The sequence below is a fragment of the Pholcus phalangioides genome, unplaced genomic scaffold (genome assembly GCF_987345545.1).
Source record: "Pholcus phalangioides strain wild (caught in Gottingen) unplaced genomic scaffold, Ppha-v1.0 ptg000024l_1, whole genome shotgun sequence".
Lineage (NCBI taxonomy): Eukaryota > Metazoa > Arthropoda > Arachnida > Araneae > Pholcidae > Pholcus > Pholcus phalangioides.
In genome coordinates, this window is record NW_028301616.1 from 16,139,364 (window position 1) to 16,160,319 (window position 20,956).

A 20,956-nucleotide genomic window follows, 5' to 3' on the forward strand; every position below is an offset into this window, starting at 1 on the left:
AAAACGTTTTGACCATAAAAAAAAAGCACTATCTGGGCTCGCTATTGCCGAAATAAGAGGGTTTGAAGTTTTAAGCAAAGGCATCAAGTTAGGCGAGATAACTCGTCAATACCGCTGAAAGGGTTGAATCTTTGACTACGGAACGAAAAAAATCGGGTCAAACAGGCATCCCAGAAGCATTCGTCGGGACAGCGCATTTATTACCAACAATATGAATTTATCTATAGTATGGACACCCTATCTTTACATATAGTCGTATTCACGCATGGGAAAAGTGTGCAATTTCGCAGTGTAAAAAATTTTTGAGTATCATTTTTTAATGTTTTTGAAATTGTAGTCGGTGAAGGGGGAAGGTTCCTAAAATATTAGACTTAGGGAGTGTTGAATATCCTTAATACAGACCTTTCTATAAAATAATGATACAGTCGATGCCGCTCGTTAGAATCACGGTTGATGTTATAATTCGGGTATTGTTATCACTTTTGCAAAGAACGGAATGAACCAATATTTAGTTTGTAGTTACCGGGACTTCGGTTTCGTTATTTTTTTTTTCCTGTCGAAGTTATTTTGAGCATTCTGAAGCCAAACTTATGTTTTCCCTGTAAGTTACGGTTATCAGACTGCAAGATTATGTAGGAGGATCTCCCCTCCTTTGTTGACAAACATTTCCGTACTTGGTGTCGTAATCAGTCCGTAGTATTCGCAGTGACCCATGTACGTGTGGAGCTGTTTTTGCAATGGCAAATGTATGTCAAAAAAATCCTTCTCCTTACGTTCCTGATCAGCTTCTTGTAGCTGATCCAGATTCAAAAATATCTTTTTTCGAGAGACTTTCTCAAGGGATCTATGAAACGTATTGTACATTAAAAAAAAAAGTATCGTACTTCGCGATAAACACTAGACAATTCCAGTCTAATATCTCACCATGTCTGAATAGCAAAAATGTAGGATTTTAGCTCAAGAAAAAAAAAAGTCCCGTTTTAGAATAGAATTAAAAAAATGGAACGAGATTGAACATTTTCCGACCAATTTTGTGGGGAAGTTGTCCCGTTTTACCTTATGTCCCGTTCGACCAAACACGATGCATGGTCAATGTAAATTTTTTCAGATATAGTTATTATTCGACTATTGTTATCGGAAACCCCGAGTCCCGATGTGATCACATTGAGCGACGTGGATTGTATTATGAATGGAATTCGAAGCTTTTTGTTTTCATAACAAGCTCTTCCGAACGAGATACCATGGAGCATCAATTAGCAATTTCTTAATAGTTAAACAAACATCCAAAAAAAAAAAGAAAAAAAAAAAAACCACGAATAAAAGCTCAACGTATCGAGATTGATAAGGCTATCAAAATGACTTTTAGGGAAATGAAAATGCCGTGCCATTTGAAATCCATTGTGCACGAAACTAAAAAACGGGAGTAAAAAACAAAAAAAAAAAAGTGTTTAAATAGCTCTGTATGTATTTAAAAAATAAATAAAAAGTTCATTCGTACATTATTACCGCTTATTTTGAACCGATAAAAAAAATAGAAAAAAAAAAATGGCTGCTGTAGAAGTATTCCAGAGAAACCAAATAGCTAAATTACACAGAGCAAAAATGTCAATACGTATGAATTTATTAAAAATCCAATGTACAGGCTACAAAACTCACACCACATACACACAGAGAAACTCATACAGAGACCCCTCCCCCCATAACTCTTAACAAGTTTTTTTTTTTTTTTTTCCAAGTTTTATTTTCGTTTTAGAAGGCCAAATCAATGCCGCTGAAAGGTTGGTTGACACACACACGCATGGAACCAATATGGTCTCTATAGCTACACGATTAAGTTCAAAAACGAATTCGACTGGACATCGACCGCTATAGGTGCCACACGGACAAACGAAAAAAAAAACATGAAGTCGAAAGAAAAAAAGCGTTTTGAAACATGTACCGCACGGAAAATAATACCTGAATAAAACATGATGTATTTGGCAGATATTAGAATGGAAAAGGGTGTGTGTGTGTGATTCGATTCCCAGGAAAAGGACGGAAATTACTATTTACACCCCTCTCTTCTCCTTAATTGAGGAATACTACAAAATAAAGTACTATGCAGTAGCAGGGGATTTTGAAATTACTATTTACTCTTTCTGAATAATAATAATAAAAATCTCTCCAATACCTAGATTGGCTAGATGGATAAAAAAAAACATGCATTCAGATTCCTCTGACATTTACGCCACTGTACAGCCGATGGCGTAAGTTAATGGGTCGTTAGGGAGGGCTAGCGAATACTACATAGGTTACACGCCACTGCAAGTAATAAATGGAAAATCGTAATGATACTCTTCTCCTCTCTCGATCTGAATACAACTATGTCACTATATCATAACTATAGTAACACTTTCTCCCTCTCTCCACACATCACTTGCCTTGAAAAATTGAGATATAATGCAGCAATTTAAGTGCGGTAACGTTATCCAGATATAAAAGAGAAAGATGTTTTTAAAAAATGGTGTAAAAAAAGAAGCAAGACTGCCATTAGAGTAAATTACGCGGCGAAAATCTTTTTTAATGGATTATGGCGCATATTATTACGTGTTTCGTTAACAAGTTCGATGTTTTCAACGCAACGCCATAATGTAATTCGGTCATATTTCACGTTTCCTCCCCTTTTAAAACAGTTCGAGCTTTTATGTTTTTTAGTCCCTGTTGGGACATGTCCCTTATTTTTTTTAGTAGATAGGGAAAACACAATCTATTTCCAGACTTGATAATTTCTGGAGTAATCTCACGAAAATTGAAGAGATGAGAAAAAAAATGCCATCAAGGAATAAGGGGGGAGGGGAAGACCTCTAGAAACTTGCATAAAAATAGATGCAGAGGAAATGGAAAAGATTTCTTTATAAACTTTTCGAAAATAGATGGCATTTGCCAGCGGCCTCACAAAAGCGTCGAACGACGTGAAATAGAGGAATTTCCATTTCTAGAGGACCTGCCAAAAAAAAAGCTAATTTCAGAACCACAAAAGACCAACAAAAGAATTGATAAAGAATTCAGACTTCGCGACCAAAACATTCTGATGCTTAATGATCCCTTTCTTTGTTTTGTTTCCAAAATATTTAACAGTGAATAAAATGAAAAGCAATCGTTTGTTTGTCTCTCAACTCGATTACGATTTTTTCCGTCCTGAAAACCTAGCCTGAAGCTTTACAGACTTTTTTCAGTTAAAAAATAAAATTGGTGCATAAATAAAATTTACTGGTGCATAAAAAGAATATAATCAATTTTTATTACTCTTAAATGGGTTCACCCCCATGAATGCTGTACATGCTGGTTTCTTTCTGTAAATAATCCGATGAATCACCGACACCATTCATTCCGATAGATGAGTCGTAAGTTTTACCCCTAGGGGGCAAGTGAAACAGTGAAAGTTATTCTTGAATGGTGGTGGTGGGGAACAAGCAAAAAAATTAAGGTACAATAGGGGGTACCCCCATTTCTGTGGAGGGGGATATTACAATAATTCTCATTATTATCCTCTTTTATTGAGGAATTATAATGGAGAAAAAGAGGGATTAAATGCCTGGCATTCCGCACCCACCAACAACGGAAGCCAAAAAGAAGAAAAGTACTAGAAATTCCCGAGTTATACATAATAAACCGACACATTGGAGCAACTCACCATCCTTAGCTGCGATTAAGTAACCAAAGCGCATGGCGGCACCATTTGATAATCTCCGTTAATAAACAATCTTTTACAACCACGAAAATACGCCACTGAATATTTTCTCGTATAGAACGGATTCTCTTTCCAATATTCTTCTAACACACAAACACAAACACGAGAAGAATTGCAAATTTCGACCACGCTGTAAACCGCAATCACAGCAACATTTAAAACGGTCGTTTATAAAAGAAGATACTTCTAAAATGTTCATCTCACGTACAAAAAAAGAGAAAAGATATGCTTATACCAAGATGGCCAAAATACAAAAAATTAAAAAAAAATCTTATCAGTAATCTTCATGTTGAAAGAAAAAGACAAGGAAAAAAAATGAGAGATAGAATATATCTTATTTTTCTAGACTTTACACTGATCAACGCCGCACGAATAGGCCAAATGTAAAGATACAAAGATGAATGAAAGAAATAGCATTCACAATAAACACGCAACGATGAATATATATTGAGGGATTTCCCCTTTTTTCCTAAATAGGGTGGGAATGCCTCTTTGTTTGGCACTCCAGGGATAAGCCCTAGAATAGTTCCAGAGACAAGAACCTTTTCATTTGGCACCCATAAAAGGCAACTTGGTGCCTCAATGAGTCCCGTCTTGAGGCCACGTATCGTATTACACCATAATAAAAAAATCTTGAAACAGCCCATTCAAATAATGCATGCATGAAGTTATTTGTTGCCATTAGAAATCGATTTGTTTAAAAAAGAAAAAAAACAAGCTTGAGCCAATCTTAGCTTCAAAATGCTCAAAAAAAAAAATCCCTCTGGATAAAAAAATATATTGATAATCTAAACATGATAACTACGTATAAAAGAAATTTCACCCATGTTATGACGTGGGTCTACTTCGCCACACAAACTCCGACCATATCGCCGTATGGCAATTAAATGATATGGGTCTCTTGGCGAAAAGAACAGGGATGCACATTTTCAGTCCTCGAGCCAGATATGCGGTATTTCTGCAGCTCGCGGTGCAGAAACATTGTTACAGTATTTTTATATTGCCGTTGTGGTGGTCGAGTGGCCATGGTGGCGGACCCGTCTCTAAGTGGTTCTCAACTTGGAGGCGCAAATGCGAGCCGATCTCCTTGTGAAAAAGTCTCGCCACAGAGAGCAACAGGCCTACAGACAGTAAGAGTATTCAGCCATTACACTTCACTCACTTCTGAAATACAGATGGCAGCAGTGAAAAATCAGACACAGCACCACATAAGCACTCAGACTGTTACGTACACACACTTCCACTTCTGACACAACTCAATAGATAGTAAATTGCCCACGGTGATAGGTCTGAGTTGTGCTCAGTTATGGAAAAAGTATTTTTATATTGTGGGGTGACCATATGACCCTGTATTTGGCGTATCTGTCATTTCTGTAATTTTGGGCGTCCCGTTTTTTCCCTTATTTTCAACGAGGCTATTACTTAAGTTTTTGAAATCAGGAATTAAGAATTTCATGACTTATAATTTATATTATGATAACTGTATTATCATAATGATATTGTCCATATAAAAATATACCCATCTCACATATTTTTCAAATAGTATTTTGATTTTTTCGGTGAATTGAATTTTTACCCACTGTGACTTGCAGTAGCCCTCTATTCCCGTCATTTGTAATTTTCCAGACCTTTTAGCAACAGTTTGCAACTTTATTTGCCTTTGATAATTTTATGGATAACTACTAGCCTTCGACAACTTTCTTTGGCTGTAAATGACAACTTTATTTGCTTTTGACAATCTTTTTTCGGGCTATAATTGGCAACTTTACATGTCTGATGTTTTGGCTGCAATTGGCAAGCTTACTTGCATTTGACAATGTTTTGGTGATAATTGGCGACCCCCCAAAGCAGATAATACCGCAGAGCAGCGTTTCCCAACCTTTTGAAGTTCGCGGCACCCTTAGGAATATTAAAAACTTGGGGCACCCTTCCTTGAACACAGAATACAGTTTACTACAACAAAAATCACAGTACATCAATAGAGTTTTGTTCGATAAATCATTAATGTGAAACTTGTGATTTATGCTTAGAGCACAGATATCAGACCTTACAGTTAGCAACGAAACACATAAATTGTCCTCAAGGTCTTGCAGTCTATTTCTTGCTTTGCATTTTATTGTCGCCATAGCAGAGAAGGCTTGCTCGCATAGATATGAGTTGAAAAGAGTAAAAATGCGTTAATTGCTTTCTTCGTTAGATTAGGATACTCCTCTCAGTACAAGCCAAAAGACCACCGACGCCCCACTCTTGGGGGAACTTATCTTTGAATGAGGAATTGGCGCAAATATAAATAAATTCATCTCGTTCGCAAGCAGAGAAATCTATTTCCTCCGCATTGTTAGTGAAATCAAATGGTGAGACAACTCAGTCGAGATTCTCAGTGGAAAAAGATGGAAAGTACATATCTATTGCATTTTGCAGTGTGTGTTTGCATGTGTTGACAAATGAGGTCTTTCAGTTTATCCGAAGGTGATGTCACTATCCGCTATTACTATGGAAATTTCAGCAGCTGGCTGATGCAAAGATAAATCTAAGAAAGAAAATTCAACTGGCCTTGCGGGAAATCGAACCCGCGTCCTCTCATATGCCGGGTGAGCGCCCTAGACCACTAAACTACAAAGCCAACGAATCCTCTTTCCTTAGAGCTCGTGTGCGCTTAACGGGGACGTTCATGGACAGCTAGACCTAACTCAGGCCAAAGTTCACATTGCTGACACTGCCATCATATGAGGACTTATACAAGTCTATCATGCATGAGAGTAATTAATCCGACTTAATTTATTTCAACCCCTTAAGTGTGTGGACGTAATATTTTTTTTATTTATCTCCATAATATCTCACGGCACCCCTTAGCCGATATCGCGGCACCCTAGGGTGCCGGGGCGCATCGGTTGGGAATCACTGCCGCAGAGCAACCTGGAAGAATTTCAAGAAAAGTGTAGAAAACACTATTAAGGGGATTTTTACCGCAGAACATTTCCACACAACGGAGGGCTCGTTGCTGAACAAAATATGGGATATCGCCCCTCTGGATATTGGCGATATCCCGTATTGATCTTAATTTCCCATATTTTTCGAAAGAAAAAAATAGTCTGGGAATTCATCGTAAAGCGTGTGTATCGATACTTTTCTACCTGTACACTTTTCACGGGCCGGATGGAACACCTTGACGGGCCACATGTGACCCGCGGGCCGGAAATTGTGCACCCCTGGTTAAGAACATCGAAATCCTAACATTACCTGTGATTCTAATAAGCAGCGTCTCTATTTCTGTAAGTATCTTTAATCTTAGTCTTTAGTATTTTTAAGTATTTATATAAGAAAAATTTTCCCCTCTTTCCGTGTATTTATCTCTCTAATTTGAGGATTATCCCGATGCGGGGGGGGGGGGGGGGGAGAGAACATTTGATATTGAAAGCCACAATGAAATCCGAAACTAAATCTCCACGAGATTCAATTGAATCTACTCCACACACACAAATAAATAAAAAATGAAGATGAAAACATTTACGAAGTGTTTTCTCTTCTTTAACAGAAAACACGTGTCGTTTTACTTTCCTTCCACACAGAAAAACTCTCAGACATTTCTTTTCATATCCTCCACGTAAAGGATCGTTTCCTGAAATAAACCGCCGTCTTAAATTGGATAATCAACTTCTTATTGCGAAGGATATACAGCCATTTCCTTCGATTGAAATGAAAAGTACGGGCGAAGGAAACGGGAGGGGGGGGGGGAAATACGATCCCAAACAGAATCGACCCCGAACAAATGATAGAAAAATAACACTTCCCGTCCAAATATATTGACTCCGTTCGTCCCTCAACAATAATAATAAAGAAAATTGGGTCACTTGAGAATCATGTCTATAGTAGTGGTTCTCAATTTTTCAAGCCCACGGCCTGGTTTCATTCATTTTTGTGAGTCGTAGGCCCGGTTAAACACACGACCTACGGAAAATGAATGAGAAAAAAATGAAACGGCTAATCACTCGAGGCCCGGTATGAATTATATTCAGGGCCCGGCGGTTGAGAAACACTGGCCATTGAAACACTTAAGGAATTCGTGAGGTTGGTAGACCCATACAACTCGTATAAATTGCTAAGCTCGCGAATAATGTGGACAAGGTGAAGAGTAACGCACCCCAGACGAAGCAGTGGCTGCTGCCGGTGCATAAAAGAGGTTTATGGAGGAGCTCCTCTTGAGAGTAGAAAAGATAAGAGGTGTGTTGTTTCATGCAGAGATTTATCGGTTGATTTTATTTATTTTATTTTATTACAGATTTCATCTCTGACCGTAAACTACTCCGGTCTATCGCAGCGACTACAGCGAGTCCCGCCTATAACATTTTTCAAAAACCGTCATGAAAAATCGTTGCAAGCGGGAAAACACTTTGAACGGGAAATCTTAATGAGAATTAAAATAGGGACTATACGAAAATAAGACTTGCAAAGCGGGAAAAGGTTCTGAGTGGAATCGACTGTAATTACCGTTTTAGAGGCCTTTCACACGAGGCGGATGCGGGTCCGGACGAAGTTTTAACAATTGGAATATACTGAGCCTTTCAGACGAGCCGAAATATCTCCGCACCTAGGAAATGTTCATGCGGGTCCGGACGTCGTCCGCATGTGCCAAAACCTAAGTGCGGGCTCCACATCCGCACATAGAAGTTTTGACAACAGGTTTATAGATTGCGATGGGAGAAAAACATTTCTGAGGAAGGGAGCGATGGGACAAAAAAGGTTGGGAAACTATGGTCTATAGCGATTTTTAGTCACAATTTTGCTCAAAGACGGCGGATGAGTCAGTCTAGCATTTCAATGAGATTTAGATGTACATACATACAAGTACTTATAATATCGTACTTGCATATCGATATAAGATATAAATTTGGGTTATGGATCCGCTTCTCACCATGACTGGGTCTCGACACAGGATCAGATAATTAAGGTAAAAGGTAAGTCTTTGTTGGACATAAACCGCTAAATGCTATTGGCAACCAGCGTCACTTTTTCCTCTACTTTTGCGGAAATTTCAAAGGAAGACGTTTGGTGGGGGAAGAAAACCTCAGTTTCGTCATTATTCTATGGCCTTTGTATTGAAGGCCATAAATTATTTTATGTGGGAGGGGGATGCAAAAGTTGGTACCTTGAACCGCTCTTAGAAGCATACAGAACATTCCGTAGGTTGACGATGCGGGAGCAAACCCTCAACACGAGTGGTGAAAAATTAAAACTAAAGAGCCAATTAATGTGTTAATTTGAGCCATCATCCACGATGTAGCATTTACGCCATTCCCTGCCTAAATTTTCCCGGAATTCTTCCCTTTTAACTATGAGCCATACTCTGGCACCTAAAAGCGGTACCGGGATATGTGGATGATGCCGATGGCCATCTTAGGTTCCAGAGAGAAACTTTTTTTTTGCACAATGTTTCGTCCGAGCCGGAGCAACATTAAGCTCCCCAGCGCGACCCAACCCGCAAGGGTAAAAGGCTTATATCCCTGGAGGGACAGAGCCCGGGCCGTGACTGGTCTGTCGGAGCAACATTAAGCTGATCAGTATATAAGCCGGTCTCATATTGGTAAAAGTTTCTCCGCCGAGAGCAAGAATACTTCCGATACGATACACAGAAGAAAATTTTGACTAACAGGAAAAAAAGATCCAGGCCTTCAAAATATGGAAGACAGATGGCAGCACCACCAGAGCACAAAAACAAGCATAATATCTTGCAACATAAATACATTAAAGCGACGCATACATCTAGAACACACATTTCTGCATGAACCGATTCATTCGGCCGTAACTAAAGGGGGTGGGGGGAAGCAATTGCCCCTGGCGGAAAAATTTAGAAGGCAGCAGTTTTAGGTGGGAACAAAGAACAGCATTACCAAATTATCGAATTTTAAAGTTGTGGGGGTGGCAAAAATCCTATTTACTTCCCTGGATTCGTTTGAAATTCTGAAAAAGGGTTTTTTACGAGGTGCATGTACGATTACGTAGTAGTGATGTGAAATAGCTTTAATACGCCTTGAATCCTTCCAAAAATCAGTTATTCGAACAAAAATTGCTTTAATCATCGTGAATATGGGGGGGGGGGGTTTAGAATTCAAGTGGTGTAAGTCAGTTTGAATTAATTTTTCAGGAAAATGAAACTGGCATTTGAGATGTGTTTATTAGCAATTATATCGTGTCAGGGAAATTAATGCCATCTGTAGGTCATTTTATCTATTTTAACTTCATTCCTAAGCAAGTACCATATAATTCTTAGTTATTTTCCATCCAGTCCTCTTTTGCGGACAAAGGCGGGACAAAAAATTCTGTTCGTAAAAGAGGGTGATCATTAATCAAGGATTTGAAATGCACTTTTTTATTATGCAAGGGGAAATTATTATTTGCCGTAAAAGAGGGGTGACCTTATCTGAGGGGTGTCTGTTAAGAAGGGTTTTGATGAGACTGAGTACAAATCAACCAAATCTTGACATAAACCACTTGTATTCTCAACCCCCCCCCCCCCCCCACATACACTGAAGAGCCAAAAAAAAACTGGTACACCTGCCTAATATCGTATAGGGCTCCCGCGAGCACGCAGAAGTGAAGGGTACACGAGTAGGCCTTCGGCTCCGAAAGCCCATATCGATGTTGTTTCGTTGAATGGTTCGTACGCTGACACTTGTTGATGGCCCAGCATTGAAATCTGCAGCAATTTGCGGAAGGGTTGCACGTCTGTCACGTTTAATGATTCTCGTCAGTCCCGTTCTTGCATGATCTTTTTCCTGCCGCGGCGATGTCGTAGATTTAATTTTTTACCAGATTCCCGATGTTCACGGTACACTCGTGAAATGGTCGTCCGTGAAAATCCAAATTTCATCGCTACCTCGGAGATGCTATGTCCCATCTCTCGTGCGCCGACTATAACACCACGTTCAAACTCACTTAAATCTCGATAACCTGCCATTGTAGCAGCAGTAACCGATCTAACAACTTTGCCAGACACTTGTTGTGTTATATAGGCGTTGCCGACCGCAGCGCCGTACTCTGATTGGTTCCATATCTCTTTATTTGCATACGCATGCCTGTACCAGTTTTTTTGGCTCTTCAGTTTATATTGCTATACAAACATAAAACAACATAATTAGACTTGGAATCACAGAATCTTTTTTTAAATCAAAGAAATTTATTGCGACCGATTTTTTCTCCCAAGTGATTTTGCAAGTTCGGAATGAATGACGATATCATTCATACACGATGCTCGAAAGCGGTCACAATTTTTTTTCCCAATCGCGCCGCCTTCAAGAGCCACGCACCCATATCACGAATATGCAAGTAAAAAAAAAAAAGTAAATAAAAATGAGAGCTTTAAATCTTTCGAGAAGCTTTTCAAAGGTTTCTTTATCGCGGCCATAAAAGAAAAAAAACCGCAATCCAGAAAAGAAACGGCTGAGCGAAAATAACAAAAGAAACGTTCGAATACAAAGAAAATTACGATGCCACCGTCGGACGTAGACTCGCTTATAGTAAATAAATGATAATGAACGTCTGTATTCACTCATTGTTGTTGTATTTTTCCCTATTGCGTACTTGGAAACGTTAAGACGTCATTCCTCTCGTTTACTCCCGTAGAAAGCACGAATTCAATGAGTATCTCGAGCCTCATAATCGATTCCGACATCGATGTACGTGTATCTATATACAGTATAGTTTACAAACTTTTGGTGGCATCGCCCAATTTCTTCAGAATTTTTCTCTCATCGCCCCCAACTTAGGCCCCTTTCACACGGAGCGGGTCCGCATACCCTTTCAAACGAGCGCTGAAGATGCGGACGAATCGCCCGCATCTTTAGTTCGAAATTCGTGCATAAAAACTGTTTTTTCGCAATTTTTGTAATTATTTTTCTCCTTCACCCCTGATTCAGTGCCCATAGGCAGCCTAGAGGCATTGTTTGGTGGTTTTTATCATTGAGCCTAAAGATGCCCCCATTCCGATCCTCACAAGTAGTCGATGGGAGAAAATATCTTAAAATATTTTCAAAAAATTTTGAAAAAAAATCTGTCTTTTCGGAAAAATATGAAAGAAAATTCCAAAAACTGTTATCCAATGTTCGAAAAATCCAATCCAAAAACATCCAAAACATTCGATGTTCCAAAAAAAAAAAAAAAATTCAGCAAATATCAAAGAATTTGTAAGTATAAAAAAAGGGACGGGTTGGGACTTTCAAAATGTCTGTGCTTAGAAATATTCACATCACAATTCTGTCTTAGGCCGGGATTACACTATAAAAATTTTGTAAAAGCTCTTTGATAAAACGTGAAAAATGCAACCGATGCGCCTATTGGTAGAATTTTTTAACTTTTATAAAAGATCTCTTACAAAACTTTATAGTATAATCCCGGCCTCAAGTACGGATTACACTATAAAAATTTTATAATAATTCTTTTAAAAAAGCAACTAATAAATTTATCGGTTGCACTTGCAATTTATTAGTTGCTTTTTTCAAGTTTTATAAAATAACTTTCATAAACCTTTTAGAGTGAAATCCCATCCTTAGATTAGTCACTTCTGAAATATAAAATTTCCATTTTTTTTAAGTTTACAGATTAAATATTGAGTAAAATAAACTTGTAGGTATCAAGGGAACCACCAAAAATATTCAAGCGCTAGGGTCTTCAAACGTCTTAATCCGGCCCTGAGTGAACACCGTACGTGGATAACGTTGTTTATGAAAAGTATTTTTTTTAAAGTTTAAAAAAATTAACAGATTAAAAATTTAAAAACATAACAAATATTTAAAATAATATTTCAAATATTTATATTTTTAAATAATTTTAAAAATTTAAAAAGAAAAAAATTAAAAATTTGTAATTAAATTTAAAAGTGATTAAAGTATGTAGTCAATTAAATATTCGTAATGAACAGAACGGCTTATAGTTTTGGTCCCGTCAGTGGCCGTTGTTGGCAGGTTTTATTGTATAAAATTGTGAAATATGGACAAAAGGCAGTTAAAGTTTCTATATCTCAATCTCAGAAGGAAAGGAAGGGATACACGTATGTAGGTACATTATATTAATGAGCAGGGACCATCATATGGTGTTTTTAAGGGTATTTATGGCAAATAATTAAAAAAATTCCGTGAAAAATCACCTTCAAAAAGTAGCCAAAGATGCGGACGAATTCGCTCCGCATCGTCTGAATAGCTCCGAATAAACCTATTGTCAAAACTTCTATGTGCGGATGCGGAGCCCGCACTTAGGTTTTGACACATGCGGACGACGTCCGGACCCGCATGAACATTTCCTAGGTGCGGAGATTTTTCGGCTCGTCTGAAAGGCGCAGTATATTCCAATTGTTAAAACTTCTTCCGGACCCGCATCCGCGTCCGCATCCGCATCCGCTCCGTGTGAAAGGGCCCTTAAGCGAACCCACACGATCCTATAATATACTCACGTCTTTTTATCTCCTTCCCCCGGACGATTCCATTTTCCAAATCGGGAAACACTGGTATATAGTGAACCCTCGATATAACGATAAATCCATCCCTCTATAATGACATTTTTTTGAGATTTTTGAAATCACTATAACAATATTTTGCTAAAAGCAATTTTGAATTCAATTTTAACTACGTCACTTGTTTTCGTTATTATGAAGACGTCTAGTAACATCGATATTTTGAACTAAGGGATCGCCGAAAACTAAAGAGTTATCGGTATTGCTACTTTCTGTGTGCGACACAAAGTGCAATGCGGTAAAATTCTTTACAGGGGCAATGCATCTGAATTTCATTAATGAACTAATCACAATTTTTTGCGACAAAAGAAAAAAAAAAAAGAAGCATTTTCGTAGTATTAGCAATGTAGAAAAGATGACAAGTATAAATTTGATCACAAGTAAGGAGAATGTTGCCTCTCGATATAACAACCACCCCCCCTACAACGATATTTTTTCAAGTCCGCATATCGTTACATCGAGGTTTCACTGCAGTATCCCCTATGTAATTAAACAGTGCTTCCCAAATGGCGTGTAGCGGCTCACCTTGTGCCGAGATGTATTTTAGGAGAATGACATATTACCGTTCTTTCCTGCCTATAATCCTTTATTTATTATACTTTAAAAAATATCTGAATTTCTCAATGTGAATTATAATCAGCTGCATATTATCTGCTTTTCTTCCTAAGATTGGAATAAATATAAAAATTTTAAAAAAATGATAAAAGATAGCTAGTAACCCCTTTCATTCCTTGACCCTCTCAGCGGCAATCCCGAGATATCTCGTCAAACTTGATCTCTATTTCAACCACCCCAAAATATCTCGTCTTATAAAAACACGTTGCAGTTGTTTTTAAATCAAAACATGTTTTCTATCCCCCCCCCCCCCCGTAATCAATCAATTGCCAGTCAGCTCTTGTTCAAGGTTAGACACGAGGAGAGAGAAATAGAAATATACGTTCAGTATAAATAATAGAAAATTATTTTTCCAAAAAAAAATTCTATTCTTAGAAAGCTACACACGTCATCGGCAGGTGTTTTGTATCGTAGTGAGGGAAATAAAGGCAATGGAAGGGGGGAAATTTTTTCATGTTGTTGTCAAAACAGTTATCAGCTCGCAATCTCAAAAAATATATATAAAATTGATTTTCTGTGTGTGTGTTTTCCATACAAATCTACAATTTTAGATCGATCGTCGCCAAATTTTGCATATATGCCAAATGGGACCCGACTTGAACGATAGGCTACTTTAAAATTTCGTCAGAGCAGGGCAAATGCCCCAAACGGGCAACAATGGTTTTTAGGCCACAACAATTACTTTCCGAACATTTACTTTGGTTACCGTGGTTCCATAGCAATGCGTTTAAGACGTGTATATGCCTTTACAACGGTTTGTCACTTCTTTAACGCTGCCAGTAATTGTAAAATAGCTTATGCCTTTATAATGGTTCAACACATTTTCAATACTCCCAGTAATGAGGCTTTTTGAATCATCATCAGCATCGCTTTGAGGGTCAGGAAAAGGGCGATCCCGAGAAATGCGGGAATTTGGTGGAGTTTTCCACCACATCAATAATTTTAAAAATTATATTGAATTCTCGATTTTTGAAATATTGAGTTCGCATAGAGAGATACGAAGCGGGGAAAATTAATTATTAAAACTACTTAGAATTACTACTTCATAAGTCTTTTTGAGTTGGATACCCACGCATTATATAACATAGATTTCTACTTTTTATTTATATCCTCTCAAGCATGAAAATTAATGTCTCCGCATTGTCTAAATATTCAACTGCATAAATTCATATAGTTTAGGATGTTTTAAAATTAATTATGGGCCCGTAAAGTACATCGAAGAAATTCCAAAGCCTTAATTACGCATTTTTGGAAGCAGAAATAGATAACTTGAAGGTCAGGGGGAGGGGGAATCGAAATTCCTAGCGCCCTTAAAAAAGGAAAAGAATTATATATTCATTTCTACGTTTCCTTAAATCTAGATTTGTTTATTTCATGAGTCGCGAAGTAAGTCGCCATATAGGCTAACTTAGACACGGTTTGAATGTCCCTCAAAGAGGGAGATATCGCATGATCCAAAACCTCATTGAAGAAAACCCGGGCAACGCCGGGTGTTATAGCTCTAGTATATAAACTGAAGAGTAAAAAAAAACTGGTAGAGGCATTCGTATGCAAATAAAGAGATATGGAACCAATCAGAGTACGGCGCTGCGGTCGGCAACACCTATATAACAAAACAAGTGTCTGGCATAGTTGTTGGATCGGTTACTGCTGCTACAATGGCAGGTTATCGAGATTTAAGTGAGTTTGAACGTGGTGTTATAGTCGTCGGCGCACGAGAGATGGGACATACTTATAGCATCTCCGAGGTAGCGATGAAATTTGGATTTTCACGTACGACCATTTCACGAGTGTACACCGTGAATATCGGGAATCCGGTAAAAAAGGCCCACTCGTGTACCCTTGATGACTGCACGGCACAAAGCTTTACGCCTCCCCTGGGCCCGACAACACCGACATTGGACTGTTGAGGACTGGAAACACGTTGCCTGGTCTGACGAGTCTCGGTTCCAATTGCTTCGAGCTGATGGACGTGTACGGGTATGGAGACAACCTCATGAATCCATGGACCCTACAACTGTCAACAGGGGACTGTTCAAGCTGGTGGAGGCTCTGTGATGGTATGGGGCGTGTGCAGTTGGCGTGATATGGGACCCCTGATACGTCCAGATACGACTCTGACAGGTACGTAAGCATCCTGTCTGATCACAAATTCATGTCCATTGTGCATACCGACGGACTTGGACAATTTCAGCAGGACAATGCGACACCCCACACGTCCAGAATTGCTACAAAGTGGCTCCAGGAACACTCTTCTGACTTTTGACACTTCCGCTGGCCACCAAAATCCCCAGACATGAACATTATTGAACATATCTGGGATGCCTTGCAACGTGCTGTTCAGAAGAGATCTCCACCCCCGAGGACAGCAAGGTTCAATACCCAGACACTGTACGGGTGTTATACGCCATACCCAGGGGCGTACGCAGGATCGACATTTGGAAGGGACACAAATTTTCTTCCCGAGAAATTTTCAGTTATCCCCTTCAAAAACATTTAAATTGACAGAAATTGGTTAAAATAGCATAAGAAGGGTATTTTCTTTCGATGTACTAATTTTTATACCAAAATATTAAATTTTTTCTGTAATTTTTGGTCGGCTTGGAAAGGGGGGGGGGGCGTGTGCGCCTCTGACTATGGGCAAAGCAAAGCTGGTTGAGAGTAAGTACTCCTACAGCAGCTTTGCACCATATCTGTTAATCGCTTTATTTTCATTTTACAATTTGTTCTGTTCTGAAACACATCCCGCGGACCTGCGTTTTTAATAATAGCTGGATGCAACTAAATTTTTTTAAATTTAGTAATTACAAATAAATTTTAGAATTTGCTGAAGAGGGCAATCTGTCCCAACTTCACGTACAATAGGTTGACAAACGCTGCCCTGTGGTAATAGCCCGAAGTTGTACAAACTTAAGAAAAATAAGAGAAAAGTCCTTTGCAATCCAGAAAGCCTCGCACTTGATCCATGCGAAAAATCTTAAAATACCTAAAAGCGCGTTTACATAGGTTCACACGCTTTGACTCTGGGTTCGAAGGGCTTTTGCTCTTTTTTTTGTTCTCTTCTTTCCCCTCCCACAACATGGTTCTTGCTCTACGACTGAAGTCTTGGCTAAACAAAATCGAAGAGAAGAAACGCAAACTCCTTTGATGAATCCATAGTCAGCGAGTCTTCCAAAGTTTGACGTTCGTCTAGCGAGCGTTCTTTGGCTCGCAAAGAATTATTCCGTGACAGCCGTATACATGAATGGGAAACCTCTCAGCAAGCTATTCAAGGACAACGTATGGTGCGCGCGTGTAGACGCGTCAAAATTCCGCTCGGGCGATCTTAAGGGACCGGTAAGATTGTACCGGGAATCATCAACCTGATTTTTAGAGGGGGGAAAAAAGGCCACCGTTATAAAATAATCGGCTTTCGACAGAAGAGGTCAAGTCTGCCTCCCTTCAGGGCCGTCTTAAGAGCATCACGGGCCCCCGGGCCAAGTAGTTTTTCTCAGGCCCTACCAGGTAAATTCTAGAAAATTTCAACCAAATCTCATTTTTGTGAGGCCCCTTTTCTCTTCAGGCCCGGGTGGGCCCATGTGTTAAGACGGCACTGCCTCCCTTCCCCCGACAAACATTATCCCGACCTCCTATTAAAATTTCTATGGAATATGGACGAGGTCCTCATGCGATTTCCTAGTCATGCCCGAGATAAAATGTCTGGGGAATTACCAAAACCGCTTTTCGCCGAGTGCTTCGATGAGACAATCCAATCTAATGGTCAATACGTCTGAGAAACGGCCTCGAGCCTGACAGCAGTTAACACACATATCAAGCGAATCGAGCCATAGTCCTTGGGCCGAAAACGCACCTTCTCCAAAGAAAGAGCTCACGAACGCAACGTGGCTAACAATACGCAGTTGAGCGAACACGTGCGAGTCGTCGCCGTTAAGGCTAGAAAATCGTATGCTTACCAGATCCGAATGAAGTCATATCTTTGTTGTATACGGAATTTTTTCCTTAAAACCCCTTTATTTTTCGGAGGATTTTATACGAGCAATAAAAAATAAAAAAGGTAATATAAATTTCCGTCTGGAAACATATATATGCACTTCTGCCCATATAAAACGACCACCACTTGCACAATTTTTACTTCTTTTTCTCGCCGAACTGACACGTGACAATCGCCACGTGTCGACGTTTCAGAGAAAACATTCAACAGCTTTGTACATTTCGCATTTACTGCAATATATATATAAACACGTACGTTCGTTATTTGAACTTAAAAAAAATACAACAGAAGAAAAGCGTGGATTGGGAAAGAAAATGTTTGTGACATGAAAATCGGCATGCATAACATGTTGCATGCGTCAGCGATATCCGGATACATCTTCTCTCGTTTCACTGTACCCGAGACAAAAACGCCGTTTCATCCTCAGGTGATAAATACCAGTTATATTTCATTGGCTCTGTTTCCCCCCCCCCCTTCCTCACGCCTCATATCCAAGCATCTTAACTATGAAGCGCGACAGTAGTGTTCATATTTTAATAGTCATCCGACCCACCCCACAGGATATACGGCTTAATCTGAAGTCCGAACGCCGCAACCGTAATCCAACCCAGCAGGAGAGGAATTGGGCTGGAGCAACCGGCTCCAGGTTTTCAAAATAAAACTAACAGGAAAATTGTTCCTATCTATAAATTATACCTAACGAACATTTATCTTCTCAACCCAGGACCCCAATCATCCCTGTGGCCGGAAGAAAATCTTTTAATTTATAAAATACAAAATATTTACAATTTACATACTCTTTATGTGGGTTGACAATTAAACAAATACAGAATTACAATTGATTTTAAAGTAGTGCTAATATATCACTGGTCAGGGTCTTCCACGGGCCACACACACTACAGTAACAACTGCTACCTAACCGTTCCATTTCATACCGTGCACCGCCCAGGCTCTATCGACTAATTTAAATTTTAGCCATTGCCCCGTATGAGGGGCTGGGCGGTGTAGGGTGCGTTATTATGCATACATAATACACGAATATAAAATACATAAAAAAAAGTAGATACAGATTTAGAAAGTTACAATTATAGAATTTCCAGTATACAAAATTTATGTCAATGACTTTGTAGCTCTAGCGAGCCCTTTGTTGTTTACCGTGGTTCAGGCCAGGCCCTGAACCGCGTCTACTTTTTTCGGCTTCGTGTGAACCCTTCGTGTCACTACTTAACCTAACCAAGCACCTTGTACATATTCCTCTGCGGAATTTCTAACGAATCTGTGAATGTCCAAACGTATTGTGTGAGTATGCATAAACATGGCCCCAAAGTATTTATGTTGTCAGAGTTGTGTTATGTGCTCCTGGTGCTGCCATCCGTCTTCCATATTGTGAAATAAAAATGGCAAGTGCCTAGATTTTTTAATGTTATGTAAGTATCATTGAACGTGTTGAGTCTCAGCCGAGAGACTTTCTCGAATGGGATACCGGCTCGCATTCAGCCCGAAGTTGAAAAACCCCAGAAATCCTACTTCAGATGACCACCACTGGGCCGTCAACGGGGTTCGAACCTGGATCCTCACGACCGCACAGCGGCACTCTACATAGTAATTAGATAAGATCATAGCATAAAAAAAGCGAAGATCAATCTTGGAGCCGTCAGCCACCACTAACCACGTGCAAGCCATGATGGTCTTGAATGTTGTTTCTTCGAGTCGAGAGAACTATGCCATCAGAAGGGCCTTAATGTGGTATACAAAGACATACCCTTAAATTAAGACACACAGAAGTGGATTCCTGATTTTTTTTAGAGTATCGAAAAAAAATCTCAAATTCCACGTTAGGTGGACAACACATACAAGCGCAACTTCCAAGTTGCGCTTGTATGTGTGGTGCGGTACTAGAAGGTACACTTGCAGGTACTAGAAGAAGCCCAACCCTACTTTATACCTCGGAGATATCGAAACGTTCCCGAAGGAATATGGTTGTATCCGGAAATTTTATTAAAAACAAAGTTACATAGCCACACTTCGGACGAAGGCAAAAAACCCAAAGATATAATCATCACGGAAAATCGTCAATCTAAAATCATATAAAAAATAACAAATTAAGCCAACAGGCGATCAGAATTATAAACATGCTTTTAAGGTGATGATGTATAGCCGTCCATCCTATAAGAATCCAGTAATCGTAAATTAATCGAATGATCGTCGATGATCTTTTTATATAAAATTTCGAATAACTGTGAATCAGCAAATCGCAATCCCCCACGTTGTCATATCGTCCAGCTTCTCCATATCAGTTCGATTGTCGTAATCGGGTCTTCAGCAGTCATAGATCCTTGCCTACGGTCACGTCCATGAGATATGGCCACTTCCGTGATGACCGATCATTTATTGAAGATCGCCGTCGTCTTAGCCGCAAGTCGTACTCTCTCACCTGACTGTTGTACTCCCTTGAGGGCACATACGTGGGGTCGGTGTCTTCTCTCAGTTTGCGTACTCCCCTAGTTTTGTCGTGCAGCTAAAGCGCGTCCCACGATTCTTGCTCGGCGACGCAGGGTAAGGTTATTAAAGTAAAAGATAATAAAAAGTCTTTGTTGGACATAAAACCGCAAAAACCACAGCCGGCGTGTGTTTGTTCCGAACAAATACGGGATTTCCTTCACGCCGGGTGTGGTTTTTGCGGTTTATGTCCAACAAAGACTTTTTATTATCTTTTACTTTAATTATCTTATACCCTGCGTCGCCGACCAGGAATCATGGGACACACGCTTAATGCAGGTTTTCTCTCCATTGAGACGGAACATAACCACAAAATGCATCAGGCACAAATGCATCAGTTTGAAAATTTTCAAACACGTTTGTTTAAGACAAAAAATTCGAATCGTCTTCCGGTTACCTGAAGTATTTTGCGGTTGGTGCCGAACAAAAACATTGTATTTCCTTTCCCTACCCCACGTGAGGACGCTAGAATCGTGGAACGCCGGCTTTAGGAGGAGACTTGGCGCAACGACTCTGGCACACAACGGACCCGCTGGCCAATAGGACCCCGGGTAATGCGAAAAATACTAGCTCAATATGCAAAGCCCGATTATTATCTCCGAGGGAAACAGCCACATAC

At 39.5% G+C, this 20,956-nt stretch overlaps 1 protein-coding gene across 3 annotated transcripts in view; it reads right to left on the reverse strand.

The window, feature by feature from the left end:
* The window catches only part of LOC149068850 (phospholipid-transporting ATPase ID-like), a 139,674-nt gene that overhangs the window by 39,311 nt on the left and 79,407 nt on the right, over positions 1-20,956 (reverse strand). Inside the window, exon 1 of one of the 3 annotated variants that reach the window (XM_089250446.1) lies at positions 3,674-3,817. The exons of the other annotated variants lie outside the window; for them this stretch is intronic. Within the exon in view, the coding sequence (XP_089106572.1) occupies positions 3,674-3,707 (34 nt within the window). The 5' untranslated portion in view covers positions 3,708-3,817. Of the gene's footprint in view, positions 1-3,673; positions 3,818-20,956 lie in introns of those variants that run through there. 3 annotated transcript variants of the gene reach the window in all.